Source organism: Nerophis ophidion, linkage group LG28, assembly GCF_033978795.1.
Source record: "Nerophis ophidion isolate RoL-2023_Sa linkage group LG28, RoL_Noph_v1.0, whole genome shotgun sequence".
NCBI lineage: Eukaryota > Metazoa > Chordata > Actinopteri > Syngnathiformes > Syngnathidae > Nerophis > Nerophis ophidion.
The window spans coordinates 21,530,575-21,546,106 of NC_084638.1; the positions used below are offsets into that span (position 1 = coordinate 21,530,575).

The following is a 15,532-nucleotide window of genomic DNA, read 5'->3' on the forward strand; positions in this document are numbered from 1 at the left end:
TTCCTCCCGGATGGCAGAGCATCTCACCCTATTTCTAAGGGAGAGCCCCACCACACGGCGGAGGAAACTCATTTCGGCCGCTTGTACCCGTGATCTTATCTTTTCGGTCATGACCCAAAGCTCATGACCATAGGTGAGGATGGGAACGTAGATCGACCGGTAAATTGAGAGCTTTGCCTTCCAGCTCAGCTTCTTCTTCACCACAACGGATCGGTACAACGTCCGCATTACTGAAGACGCCGCACCGATCCGCCTGTCGATCTCACGATCCACTCTTCCCTCACTTGTGAACAAGACTTCTAGGTACTTGAACTCCTCCACTTGGGGCAGGGTCTCCTCCCCAACCCGTAGATATCATTCCACCCTTTTCCGGGCGAGAACCATGGACTCGGACTTGGAGGTGCTGATTCTCATTCCGGTCGCTTCACACTCGATTGCGAACCGATCCAGTGAGAGCTGAAGATCCCGGCCAGATGAAGCCATCAGGACCACATCATCTGCAAAATGCTGAGACCTAATCCCGCGGCCACCAAACCGGAACCCCTCAACACCTTGACTGCGCCTAGAAATTCTGTCAATAAAAGTTATGAACAGAATCGGTGACAAAGGACAGCCAACCCTCACTGGAAACGGGTCCGACTTACTGCCGGCAATGCGGACCAATCTCTGACACTGATCATACAGGGAGCGAACCGCCAAAATAAGACAGCCTTATACCCCATACTCTCTGAGCACTCCCCACAGGACTTCCCGAGTGACACGGTCGAATGCCTTCTCCAAGTCCACGATGCACATGTAGACTGGTTGGGCAAACTCCCATGCACCCTCAAGAACCCTGCCGAGAGTATAGAGCTGGTCCACAGTTCCATGACCAGGACAAAAACCACACTGTTCCTCCTGAATCCGAGGTTCGACTATCCAGCGTAGCCTCCTCTTCAGTACACCTGAATAAACCTTACCGGGAAGGCTGAGGAGTGTGATCCCACGGTAGTTGGAACACACCCTCCGGTCCCCCTTCTTAAAGAGAGGGACCACCACCCCGGTCTGCCAATCCAGAGGTACCGCCCCCGATGTCCACGCGATGCTGCAGAGTCTTGTCAACCAAGACAGCCCTACAGCATCCAGAGCTTTAAGGAACTCCGGGCGGGTCTCATCCACCCATGGGGCCTTGCCACCGAGGAGCTTTTTAACTACCTCAGAAACCTCAGCCCCAGAAATAGGAGAGTCCACCACAGATTCCCCAGGCACTGCTTACTCATAGGAAGACGTGTTAGTGGGATTGAGGAGGTCTTTGAAGTATTCCTTCCACCTATCCACAACATCCGCAGTTGAGGTCAGCAGAACACTATCCACACAATACACGGTGTTGATAGTGCACTGCTTCCCCTTCCTGAGGCGGCGGATGGTGGTCCAGAATCGCTTCGAAGCCGTCCGGAAGTCGTTTTCCATGGCTTCCCCGAACTCCTCCCATGTCAGATATATTAAATACATTATACTATATTATTTCATCACAAACAATTTTAAGAATCAAAAAAATTAAAAATAGTTTTTCAAGCCCACTGTTGCTTTTGTTAACTTTTTTGAAACTGTTTTAATACAATTTTTATTAAAAAATATTTGGCGAGAACTACTTTGAATTTATGATCATGTTCGATAGATAATCGATTCTGTATAAATCATCATCCCATGGGAATCAAATTGAATTGTGAGTAAGATTAACAACCATAATAAATGGTCTTATTGTATTCTACAATCGGTCAATATAACCTACAGTAGTTAAATATAACCTGGAATATGTGTCCTGTTTTTCAATCTGATTGTAATAATTACATCTTGGGCAAAACATTAAAAGTAAGTTTTATAAAGTCATTCAATGACCTTTAAAAAGCTGCAAATGATCTATTGGAATGGTTTCGTTAATCAATATTCTGTCACTTTCGTCGCATTGTAAAAGCCCTAAACATGCCCGAAAACTCACCATTTCTGCAAGCACGCCCGGTCCTGTGGAATTTTATTTTTTTCGGGGTGCCGAACACGGAATGTCAAAAATGACATGGGGTCATACTTTAACGAACTACTCCTACGGACTTTGACCATACATGTAAACTCCCCTGAAGAGCAGGGAAACATGCGAAACAGGCTTGTAGGGATGAAATAACCTTTGTATTTTTTCCTTACCTAACAAATATATATATATATATATATATATATATATATATATATATATATATATATATATATACATACATATATACTGTATATATATATATATATATATATATATATATATATATATAATATAATTTTTTATTTTTTATTTTAATTTTTTTACAACAAACATACAGCATGATGGAACAACAGAAACATTGCAAAATCAAAAGAATGTATACAATGTAAAAGATAATAAATAAAATCCTAATGTAAATAAAAAAGGAATACAAAAGATGTTTAAAAAATTGTACACATGAAAAAACAATAATGGTTGAGAGAAAAAAAGCTTCCATGTTGTAGAAATATTACTTAGTAATTAAAGTGATGAACCTAAGTATTGTACAGTTAGTGAACAAGGAAGTCAGATTCAGTCCTATAAAACTGCTATTTTTTTTTTTTTTTAACCTATCCTGTCAAACCACATAGGGAAAACAATTTTAATGGACGAACATGTTGTTAATTCAATTTATTGAGAGTTTTCTAAAACAATTTATATTTTTTCTGTATTCTTGAATATTATTCTCCAGGTCAAATTGTGGCTCTGCCTCCCGCCACCACTCCGTCTGCCTGGTTGCCTCCTACTGGTACCTCGGGGGTTTCTGACCTGATGAAAGGTCCTGTGAATGACGTCGAACATCAAAGACAAGATCAAGGAGATGATACCACAAGCGTAGCAAACACTGAAAAGACTATTTTGAGGACGAGTGTTCCCATGATAACAAGATCTACAGAAATTACGTCTCAACCTGCAGCAGGCTCTCTTTTCACAACAGCACAGTCTGGAACACAAGCAGGTAATTGTACAAAAAAAATAGTGTATACACAGATACTCATTCAAGAACTGGGAACGCATCTTAGAGCGAGACCCCAAGGTTGCGGAGACGTTAAGTAAAATAATATTATTTAATATATACAAAAGACGCACTCACACGGAAGAGGGGAAACAACACACAACCTAAAAGGAGTGGAGAAATTCAAAAGAAGGCGATTGTAATAAGTGAGTGCACAAGACACAGAACTTATTTTGGAGGTATATAGACTTATTTATTTTTATTTAGCCTTTATTTAACCAGGTAATAATCCCATTGAGATCAAAGATCTCTTTTCCAAGGGAGACCTGGCCAAGAGGGCAGCAGTAAGGTTACAATAAAAACAGTAAACAACACATAAAACATCACATTTACAACATTAAAACTTACTCATATGACACATGTGCATACAGACCAGGTAGACTGCAATCCTTTCACAGAAGCTTTAAACTCATTCAATGTAACAAGGCTTTGAAGTTGAAGATTCGATTGTAGGTTATTCCAAGCCTTCGGTGCTGAAAATCTAAATGCTTTCTTGCCCAATTCATTCATTGAACGCAGATTGTGACTTCTTTGTTTTTTTTTTTGTTAAAAGACAAGATAGATAAGATGGAGTGATACAGAGAATGGTTTTGTAGATGAAAACATACCAATTAATGATTGAGGCGTGGAGCACATGAAGACGTCCAGTTAACCTTTGAGTATAAGACACAATGGTGAGTAAGGGGAGCACAGTTGGTGATAAATCTCAGTGCCCCGTGGTACACACTATCCAGCTTGTGGTAACAACCAGCAGTAGCATTCATGTACAACACATCTCCATAGTCAATAACAGGTGAAAAGGTAGTTTCCACCAATTTCTGTTTCACAGTAAAAAAAAAAAAGCAAGATTTGTTTCTATGATAAAATCCCAGTAAAAGTTTCCGTTTTTTTTACAACATACTGAATGTGTTCCATAAAGGGGAACGTTATCACCAGACTAATGTAAGCGTCAATATATACCTTGATGTTGCAGAAAAAAGACCACATGTTTTTTTTAACCGATTTCCAAACTCTAAAAGGGTGAATTTGGCGATTTAAACGCCTTTCATTTGATAGCCTGTCAGAGCGATGACCTTTCACCCGTGACGTCACAACATGAAGCGATCCGCCATTTTCTCAATCTCATTACACGCACCAAGTCAAATCAGCTCGGTTATTTTTCGTTTTTTCGACTGTTTTCCCGTACCTTGGAGACATCATGCCTCGCCGGTGTGTTGTCGGAGGTTGTAACAACACGAACAGAGACGGAATCAAGTTGCAACAGTGGCCAAAAGATGCGAAAGTCCCTCGTTTGTTTGGCACACTTTACCAACGACAGCTATGCTACGACAGAGATGGCAAGAATGTGTGGATATCCTGCGACACTCAAAGCAGATGCATTTCCAACAATAAAGTCAACGAAATCTGCAATTTTGGAAAATAGACCACCACTGACTCTGCCGGAGTCCGAGCTATTCTGGGACGACGGCAGTCTCTTCCCGCAGACGAGCGAGGCAAACCCCCTGGATATGTTGGCTAAGACGTGATTTATGCCACTTCTTTTTCCGTCTCATTTTGTCCTCCAAACTTATAACGTTGTGCATGAATGCACAAAGGTGAGATTTGTTGATGTTATTGACTTATGTGGAGTGTGCTAATCAGACATATTTGGTCACGGCATGACTGCAAGCTAATCGATGCTATCATGCTATTTAGGCTAGCTGTATGTACATATTGCATCATTATGCCTCATTTGTAGCTATATTTACATCCAGCCTTACCCTCCACCAACATTTAATGTCAAACAAACACATACCAATCGTTGGTTAGAAGGCGATCGCCGAAATCGTCCTCGCTTCCTCCCGTGCCGCTGTCTGTCGTGATATGGCTCAAAATCTTCTATTTCTTCTTCAATTTCGTTTTCGCTACCTGCTTCCACACTCCAACCATCCGTTTCAATACATGCGTAATCTGTTGGATCGCTTACGGCGCTGAAATCCAAGTCTGAATCCGAGCTAATATCGCTATACCTTTCTGTGCTATCCCCCATGTTTGTTTCTGTGTGGTCACGCTGTGACGTCACAGGATAATGGACGGGTGGATAATGTTCCCCTTTAAAACCCCAGGGGTCATCAATTAAAAATCCCAAATATTTAAAAGAAGATACTAACATAATTTACTTTTTCACGAAAATCACCACATACCCACTGTACATAACCTCAACTCAGTGTATTAGCCCAGTGGTTCTCAACCTTTTTTCAGTGATGTACCCCCTGTGAACATTTTTTTATTTCAAGTATTTATTAAAGTATTTTCAGTTAAAAAAAAGAGAAAAAGAAGTAAAATACAGCACTATGTCATCAGTTTCTGATTTATTAAATTGTATAACAGTGCAAAATATTGCTAATTTGTAGTGGTCTTTCTTGAACTATTTGGGAAAAAAAGATCTAATAATAAGTAAAAACTTGTTGAAAAATAGACAAGTGATTCAATTATAAGTAAAGATTTCTACACATAGAAGTAATCATCAACTTAAAGTGCCCTCTTTGGGGATTGTAATAGAGATCCATCTGGATTCATGAACTTAATTCTAAACATTTCTTCACAAAAAAAGAAATCTTTAACATCAATATTTATGGAACACGTCCACAAAAATCTAGCTGTCAACACTGAATATTGCATTGTTGCATTTCTTTTCACAGTTTATGAACTTACATTCATATTTTGTTGAAGTATCATTCAATAAATATATTTATAAAGTATTTTTGAATTGTTGCTATTTTTAGAATATTTAAAAAAAAATCTCACCTACCCCTTGACATACCTTCAAGTACCCTCAGGGGTACGCGTACCCCCATTTGAGAACCACTGTATTAGCCTATTTGGTTCCAGGACAGAGCTGTTAGAGGGGAACGGCACAAATTTTTGTATTTTGCCTATCGTTCACCATCTTTATGAAAGACATGGCGGTGAATGTATTTTTTAGGCATTCTCAATATTAAATGATATTGGCCGATACCAATACCACTCACTTGTATTAACTCTAAATCTTTACATTTTTTAAAGGTGAGAGCTATTGATTTTTTTGTTTTACATCATCAACACTTTATTAAATTTAATTTCTTATTGTCTTTTTCTTACAAGCAAAATAAAGTCAACTAAACAAAATGGAAAATTACTAATACGCATTGAAATCCTTTTTGCCCTCAAAGTCCTCCTGTTTAAGATGAATTATTTTCTGCAATTGTAAACAACTACAACAACAACCAAATAGGTTATTTGAGGAAGTAAAAAAAATTGACCAGTATGGATCATATCAATCAATCAATCAATGTTTACTTATATAGCCCTAAATCACTAGTGTCTCAAAGGGCTGCACAAACCACTACGACATCCTCGGTAGGCCCACATAAGGGCAAGGAAAACTCACACCCAGTGGGACATCGCTGACAATAATGACCCAGTGGGACGTCGGTGACAATGATGACTATGAGAACCTTGGAGAGGAGGAAAGCAATGGATGTCGAGCGGGTCTAACATGATACTGTGAAAGTTCGATCCATAATGGATCCAACACAGTCGCGAGAGTCCAGTCCAAAGCGGATCCAACACAGCAGCGAGAGTCCCGTTCACAGCGGAGCCAGCAGGAAACCATCCCAAGCGGAGGCGGATCAGCAGCGCAGAGATGCTCCCAGCCGATACACAGGCAAGCAGTACATGGCCACCGGATCGGACCGGACCCCCTCCACAAAGGAGAGTGGGACATAGAAGAAAAAGAAAAGAAACGGCAGATCAACTGGTCTAAAAAGGGAGTCTATTTAAAGGCTAGAGTATACAAATGAGTTTTAAGGTGAGACTTAAATGCTTCTACTGAGGTGGCATCTCGAACTGTTACCGGGAGGGCATTCCAGAGTACTGGAGCCCGAAATGAAAAAGCTCTATAGCCCGCAGACTTTTTTTGGGCTTTGGGAATCACTAATAAGCCGGAGTCCTTTGAACGCAGATTTCTTGCCGGGACATATGGTACAATACAATCAGCAAGATAGGATGGAGCTAGACCGTGTAGTATTTTATACGTAAGTAGTAAAACCTTAAAGTCACATCTTAAGTGCACAGGAAGCCAGTGCAGGTGAGTCAGTACAGGCGTAATGTGATCAAACTTTCTTGTTCTTGTCAAAAGTCTAGCAGCCGCATTTTGTACCAACTGTAATCTTTTGATGCTAGACATGGGGAGACCCGAAAATAATACGTTACAGTAATTGAGGCGAGACGTAACAAACGCATGGATAATGATCTCAGCGTCTTTAGTGGACAGAATGGAGCGAATTTTAGCGATATTACGGAGATGAAAGAAGGCCGTTTTAGTAACGCTTTTAATGTGTGCCTCAAAGGAGAGAGTTGGGTCGAAGATAATACCCAGATTCTTTACCGTGTCGCCTTGTTTAATTGTTTGGTTGTCAAATGTTAGAGTTGTATTATTAAATAGAGTTCGGTGTCTAGCAGGACCGATAATCAGCATTTCCGTTTTTTGGGCGTTGAGTTGCAAAAAGACACGCCTCCAGCTGACTACAATCCGGTGTGTTGGTCAGCTTTAGGGGCATGTAGAGTTGGGTGTCATCAGCATAACAGTGAAAGCTAACACCGTATTTGCGTATGATGTCACCTAGCGGCAGCATGTAGATGCTGAAGAGTGCAGGGCCAAGGACCGAACCCTGGGGAACTCCACATGTTACCTTAACGTAGTCCGAGGTCACATTGTTATGGGAGACACACTGCATCCTATCAGTAAGATAAGAGTTAAACCAAGACAGGGCTAAGTCTGACATACCAATTCGTGTTTTGATACGTTCTAATAAAATATTATGATCGACGGTATCGAAAGCAGCGCTAAGATCGAGGAGCAGCAACATAGATGACGCATCAGAATCCATCGTTAGCAATAGATCATTTTTCGAGGATTTTTGAAATAAAGGGAAGGTGAGACACCGGTCGGTAGTTTACCATGAGGTCAGGATCGAGGTTAGGTCTTTTAAGAAGAGGATGAATAACCGCTTTTTTGAATGCTAGGGGAACAGTGCCCAAGGAAAGTGATAAGTTATCAATTATCAATTATATCAATTATAGTCTGGAGTGCTACGCTGATACTACTCTTGGTATAGACGCCACCAATTCATGGATGCATCCGCCTTTCTCTTACGTGTCGTTTCCTGGCTGTGACAATGCTGACACACCAACAGTTGTTGTTATATTATCCTCTCTCTAGATCAATGTTTTTCAACCACCTGTGTGGCGTTAGATATTGTTTGGTGTGCCGTGGGAAATGATGCAACGTCACCTAATTGGTCCAAAAAATGATTTTATTTTGTAAATGAATGATTATAATCTGCAAATACTGTGCCGTTCCTTAGTGTCCGTGCTGTGTAGAACTTGGCTGTAGAACTGTGATCTCAATATGCAGACCACAGTGTGCAGGTAAAAAAAAAAGGTATGTAACGCTTTAGCCAAAAATGAACAAAAGGAAAAGGCAATAAAGCATAGGGTTGGCTATGTAAAATGACAGTAAAACTGAACTGGTTTCAAAGTAAACAGAAACAGAATGCTGGACGACAGCAAAAACTTGCAGCGTGTGGAGCAGAGACGGACGGCGTCCACAAAGTACATCCGTGCATGACATGGCAATTAACAATGTCCACACAAAGAAGAATAGCAAAAACTTCAATATCCATGCTTGCTAACGCAAAGCCGGTGCGGGGAATAGCGCTCAAAGGAAGACATAAAACTGCTACAGGAAAACACCAAAATAACAGCACAAGACAAGAACTTAAGCACTACACACAGGAAAACACCAACAAACTCAAAATAAGGCACGAGGAGGACCTGGTGGAGTTTCATTTTTTTAACGTTTTCTGCTGGTGGTGTGCCTCCGGATTTTTAAATGGGAAAAAATGTGCCTGGTCTCAAAAAAGGTTGAAAAACACCGCTCTAGACCACAGGTGTCAGACTCAAAGCCTGAGGACCAATCTTAGCTCGCCACATCCTTAGTACCCTGGAAATAATGAGCATCAAAAGACCATTTAATCTTTTTTAATCAATGTATTTCAATTTAGACATAATGAAAAAAACATGTAATGCATGCTAATTTAGTTCTTAACTCAATATTATCTTATACAACTAGCTATTTCAAGCTTTATTTTGTTGGTCATTGTTGCGTTTTCAAATAAAATTCTACATTAGCTGAGCTAAAGTTTGTCCCCTTGTTTGGCGCCATAGCACCAACAATATTTTTTGTGTATTTGCTTGTTTTTTTTGTTTTTTTTTAACTACACTTAAATCCATAAATTTGTTGCACCGTTTTGTAAGCCCCAGAGTTCAAATTGTAGGGGGAAAAAAAGTAGCAATATAGTCCGGAATTACTGAATCCACTTTTTAAAGGCCTACTGAAAGCCACTACTACCGACCACGCAGTCTGATAGTTTATATATCAATGATGAAATATTAACATTGCAACACATGCCAATACGGCCTTTTTAGTTTACTTTAAATTTCCCGCGGAGTTTCTTGTTGAAAACGTCGCGGAATGATGACGCGTATGATGACACGTGCGCGTGACGTTTATTGGTTGGAGGGGACATTTTAGCCCAGCACCACACACAGCTAAAAGTCGTCTCTTTTAATCGCATAATTACACAGTATTTTGGACATCTGTGTTGCTGAATCTTTTGCAATTTGTTCAATTAATAATGGAGAAGTCAAAGTAGAAAGATGGAGGTGGGAAGCTTTTAGCCTTTAACAACACAAACACACGTTGTTTCCTTGTTTAAAATTCCCGGAGGTGAAGCTTTACTATGGATCAGAGCGGTCAAGCGAACATGAATCCCAACTACATGTCAGTGAGAAAATTGTGGAAATAAGTCGCCTCTTACCGGAGATCAGCAGAGTTTCTGTCGTGCTGCAGCTGCCGTGACTAATTCCCTCAGACACTGGCGTCAAGGCACCCGTGGCCACACCCCTCCGACTATCAGGTACTATTTAACTCACTAAAACACTAGCAACACAATAGAAATATAAGGGATTTCCCGGAATCATCCTACTAAATGTGTCTAAAAACATCTGAATCGCTCCCAATGCCATCGCCTTTTTTTTCCTTTTTTTTTTTGCTAGTCCGTCACTTTTAAATTTCCTCATCCACAAATCTTTCGTCCTCGCTCAAATTGATGGGGAATTTGTCGCTTTCTTGGTCCGAATAGCTCTAGCTGCTGGAGGCTCCCATAATAAACAATGTGAGGATGTGAGGAGCCCTACAATCTGTGACGTCACGCGCACTACTTCCGGTAAAGGCAAGGCTTTTTTATTAGCGACCAAAAGTTGCAAACTTTATCGTGGATGTTCTCTACTAGATCCTTTCAGCAAAAATATGGCAATATCGCGAAATTATCAAGTATGACACCTAGAATGGACCTGCTATCCCCGTTTAAATAAGAAAATCTCATATCAGTAGGCCTTTAATTTGATTTAACATGGTTCCATTTTCACTTCTTAAACTTTACTAATCACATACTTCTTAGTGCTGTTTCAAGCTAGTTTATCTTGACCTCGTCCTCCAATGATAATGGTACGTGATAATGATACTTAACGGCATTAAGATGCATTAATCTCTACTTTTTGGGTAATAATAATTATAACACAATACACTAGGACTCTATGACAGAAACAGGACCACCTTATTTCCCCTGGGGGGGGGGGGGGACTGCCCACATTTGAGGTCCTCTCCAAGGTTCTCATAGTCATCATTGTCACTGGCGTCCCACTGGGTGTAAATTCTCCTTGCCCACTGGGTGTGAGTTTTCCTTGCCCTTATGTGGGTTCCTCCGAGGATGTCGTAGTCATAGTGGTTTGTACAGTCCTTTGAGACATTTGTGATTTAGGGCTATATAAATAAACATTGATTGATTGATTAATTGATAAACATTGATTGAATTGCCACAGGGCATATAGTATGCGCCTGCCTTGAATTACTGCAGGGTCAAACTCGCTTCCCAAAATAATTAGCGCATGCTTAGTGTTACCGCCTGGTCAAACTCGTGAAGTGACGAGTGACACTTCCCCTGTCATCATTTTCAAAATGGAGGAGGCTGATTTCAATACCGGCATTTTGAAATCGCATAAAGGGAAGAAGATTAAGAGCTATTCAGTGGGGTTTAAGGTCCAAGCTTACATCACACTCAAATTTTTACTGCATACCTTTGGTAAGTGCCGGAGTGAGAAGAGGTTTTGAAATAATTAGCGCATGCTTACTTTTACCGCATGCCTTTGGTAAGCGAAAGAGTGTGAAGAGGTTTTAAATTAATTAGCGCCCCGGCGGCAATTCAAGGAAATACGGTAAACAAAACTTGTCTATTATAGTAAGCCTCAGAACACCAGCTTAATACTACAATACCACAACAATTACTACAAATATATGTGGGAGCTCATCTATCCTGTTTGTCCATTTTCAGCTACTCCACACAGCATTTCACCCACATACGCAGCAGAGGGCAGAGCGGCCATGACCAAACATCCTGTCAGTACCTTTTCATCCCAGAATGCAAACACCACCACCGCGCCTCAGTCAGTGACGTCATGGAGAAAAACAACCACAGCGGGACCCCTGACCTCCCGTGCAGGCCGAGACCCTGCTGGGCCACAGCACCTGGAGGTCCAACCTGGACTTAATGTAGGTGAAGAAGGTGAGAAAATTGCTTCTTGTTCAAATAATTATAATAGAGATGTGTACAATGGCTATGAGTTGTTGTTGTTTTTTTCCCTTGGCCTCAGTCTGGACCCCCTCTCCAGAACCCAGGCTTAGACTGATTTTTTAAATTTTATTTTATCTTATTTTAATCTTCAATTTTTTTCTCCCATCCCCCCACTTGCTTACCTGTATCTCATCTTTTTTGTAAGGGGCGCTGGAAGCCAGCAGACCCGTCAGCGATCCTGTTCTGTCTCCCTGTAATGTTTTGTCTGGTCTTGAATGGGATTGTGCTGAAAATGTTATTTTTCCTGAAGGAACTCTCCTGAAGGAATAAATAAAGTACTATCTAATATAATATCATCTAATCTAGAGTGGTGGTTCTCAACATTTTTCACCAAGGTGCACCACAGAAAAAACTTGGCTCTCCATGTATTGCCATAATGACCAACAATAAAAGAAAGTATCTAGTAGACAAACTCGTTTTCATTGAGGGCCACATCAGAGGGCCGAATGTAACAGTGAATAATATCCAAATTTGCTAGGTATTTGATTATTATATGTACAAATCAGTAGATTTTACAGTAAAAACTGGCAACTGAGTCACCAGAATTTTGCTATAAAATATACGGTTTTTCATTTTTTTTTTTACAACGTATTACTGTCAATAGAAAAACAGCACCGCTGTTTTTTGTTTTGTTTTTTTTTCTTGTCATGTTTTGTGGTCACGTTCTGTTTGGTTTGGACTCATTATGCACTCTTGTTGTTTTTGTCACCATGACCCTCTACACACCCTTGATGCCCGATTGATTACTCCGTCCATGCCATAGTACTCATGCCATTGCTCAGTTGTTTTTTGACTTCTTCACGCCACAGTAAGTGTTTCGTTTTTATGTCATCATTTGCTTTTGCCGGGCTGGGCTTTACTGCCTTCTTCATTGCCGGAAAGCTGCGATGCTTCAACACAGCAGGCCAAGGCAGAGCGTGGAGGCTCTGCGCGTTCCTCACCCCTTTAATTGTCGCGCTGACGATCGCTCTCTCCAGAACCTGCGACTACAAACACCACTGGCAAGACGTGTTGGTGGGCTCTCTGCTGGGCCTGTCATTCGCCTGGCTGTGCTACAGACAGCACTACCCTGCACTTCACGAACCAGACTGCCACCGACCCCTGAGTCACAGAGAGGGTATCCCTGCTGCACAGGAACGCAAGCTGGCCAACTCTAACTACATCCTGCCCCTGTGAACAACAAACTGCATCCTTTTTACTGGGGGCTGGGTATCATTTGAACCATCATGGATGAATGAAATGTAAAGGGTGGTACATGGGTTATTTTCTTCACTAAATGGACACACTGAGTAGGACACTTGGTTAAACAACCACGGTAACCACCCCACAGAGAGCCAACTATCTCTGTTGGTGATCACAAACGACACATTTTTTTCCATATCAGTAATTATATGATAAAGATGGAGTGTAACACTTTTAGCTCAACATTTAATCTTGAATCATGATGTCAATATATTTGTGTAATTATGAAATGGTCAGTAGAAAAATTAACATTAACGTCATAGATTTCTGGTGGCCAATTTAACTAACTACTGTGTTTTGCTTAGGACCTTGGACAATTAAGGACATGTTAGTGCAAACAGAAACTGGTTTGGAAAAAAAACTACAGAAGTATGGTGTCAGGGAAAAACAACTCTCCCTTTTTAGAATTTGGCTGCTTTCACTTATTATTTGCCAGAGACTCACAAGTCATTGTTACTTTTGTGTAACTTGTGTTTTCTTAGGACTGCAGGCGTTATCAACTGATGTATCTCATAAAAATAGCACTAACACCTCTTCGCAAATAGGGAAATCACAATCACATTCCTGCCTCAATATCATGACCTTCCTGTTGTTTATTTCCAATAGAACCCTCACTTGATTGGACTTTTACTGAAATATTTCCCAACTGAAATAACCTCAACTGTATGTTTTTGCCAGTGTTTTGTTTGCATATTTGCGTCAGTCTGTTAGCAGTGTAACTGATTTCAGCAGGAAAAAAACAAGACAACAGTCCAGCTGTGACTATTGTCACAATGTTAACACAAAGAAATTAGATTTCTGTGACACATACGTACTTTATTTGGAGTTACTTATTTTCCATGGTGCTAGCATCCCAGTGCTTCTGCTGGTCAGGGTTCATATTCTGTGCATATTTGTCAGCAATTAGATTTTCTCCAATTTCATGTAAGAGAAGGAGCATACATAGGGACGGCGTGGCGCAGTGGGATAGTGGCCGTGCGCAACCCGAGGGTCCCTGGTTCAATCCCCACCTAGTATCAACCTTGTCACGTCCGTTGTGTCCTCAGCAAGACACTCCACCCTTGCTCCTGATGGGTGCTGGTTAGCGCCTTGTTTGGCAGCTCCCTCCATCAGTGTGTGAATGGGTAAATGTGGAAGTAGTGTCAAAGCGCTTTGAGTACCTTGAAGGTAGAAAAGCGCTATACAAGTACAACCCATTTATTTATTATTTATTATTTATGTCCATAGTTTGCAAGTTTTGGTTTTTTGTCCATAGTTGTGCCTTAGTGCAACTTTTTGTTTTCATCGCCAAGTTTTGTACCTATGCTGTGAGCGCCTTTCGTTTGTTCCTCATTTCGAGTTAAGATTAAAAAGATGTCGTTACCTTCACATCGTGTTCAATCCAGTCGCTTTGCACCATGGGAAAACAAACTACACCTAAGTCCACGTCATGACAATTCTGGCAACTGAGTTTTTTGTTGTTTTTCTTAATCATGAAAGGTACGGTTGTTGTTTTTACAACATATTTCTGTAAATACAAAACCAGTACAACTGTTTTTGTTTAATCTAGCAACTGAGGGAGCAGTTTTTTACTGTAAAAATATGGTACTGTTTTTACATTACAATAATACATTGTAAAAACAACAACCCTAGATTTTATGGTAAATGGTAAATGGATTATAATTGTATAGCGCTTTTCTACCTTGAAGGTACTCAAAGCCCTTTGACACTATTTCCACATTTACATATTCACACACACACACACACACACATTCAAAATGCACCCTCGGTTGACAGAATTTTACCTTAAAAAAAACTGTGGTAGTTTTTTTATTTTTTATTTACAGTAATATGCTGTAAAAGCCACCGTAAATTTTACCGTGGATAACTTGCTTTGAAATCATAAGTCAAGGAGATATTTAAGTATGTGTTTTTATTTTAACTTTGGAAATTGTATTATTTTGATATTTGATGGGATGCTGGATACTGTTTGTTATGCGTACAGGAGGAGGAGACGGCACAGACAGGAGGGATGGCGTTTAGGCTCTATTTATTTATATTATTTATATATATATATGTGTGTATATGTGTATGTGTATGTATATGTATACAGTATATATATATTTATATATATATATATATATATATATATATATATATATATATATATATATATATATATATATACACCGTATTTCCTTGAATTGCCACCGGGGCGCTAATTAATTTAAAACCTCTCTTCACTCCTGTGCTTACCAAAGGCATGCGGTAAGAGTAAGCATGCGCTAATTATTTTAAAACCTCTTCTCACTCCGGCACTTACCATAGGTATGCAGTAAAAATTTGAGTGTGATGTAAGCTTGGACCTTAAATCCTACTGAATAGCTCTTAATTTTCTTCCCTTTATGCGATTTCAAATTACCGGTATTGAAATCAGCCTCCTCCATTTTGAGAATGATGACAGGGGAAGTGTCA

At 40.2% G+C, this 15,532-nt stretch overlaps 1 protein-coding gene across 2 annotated transcripts in view; it reads left to right on the forward strand.

Moving 5' to 3' along the window:
* Positions 1-15,532, forward strand: part of LOC133545151 (uncharacterized) — a 29,110-nt gene that overhangs the window by 7,012 nt on the left and 6,566 nt on the right. The window contains exons 2-4 of one of the 2 annotated variants that reach the window (XM_061890519.1): positions 2,739-3,005; positions 11,537-11,767; positions 11,982-12,711. In XM_061890519.1, coding sequence (XP_061746503.1) covers positions 2,739-3,005; positions 11,537-11,767; positions 11,982-12,106 — 623 coding nt within the window. In that variant the 3' untranslated portion in view covers positions 12,107-12,711. Of the gene's footprint in view, positions 1-2,738; positions 3,006-11,536; positions 11,768-11,981; positions 12,712-15,532 lie in introns of those variants that run through there. The other variant, XM_061890517.1, reaches the window with a different exon arrangement.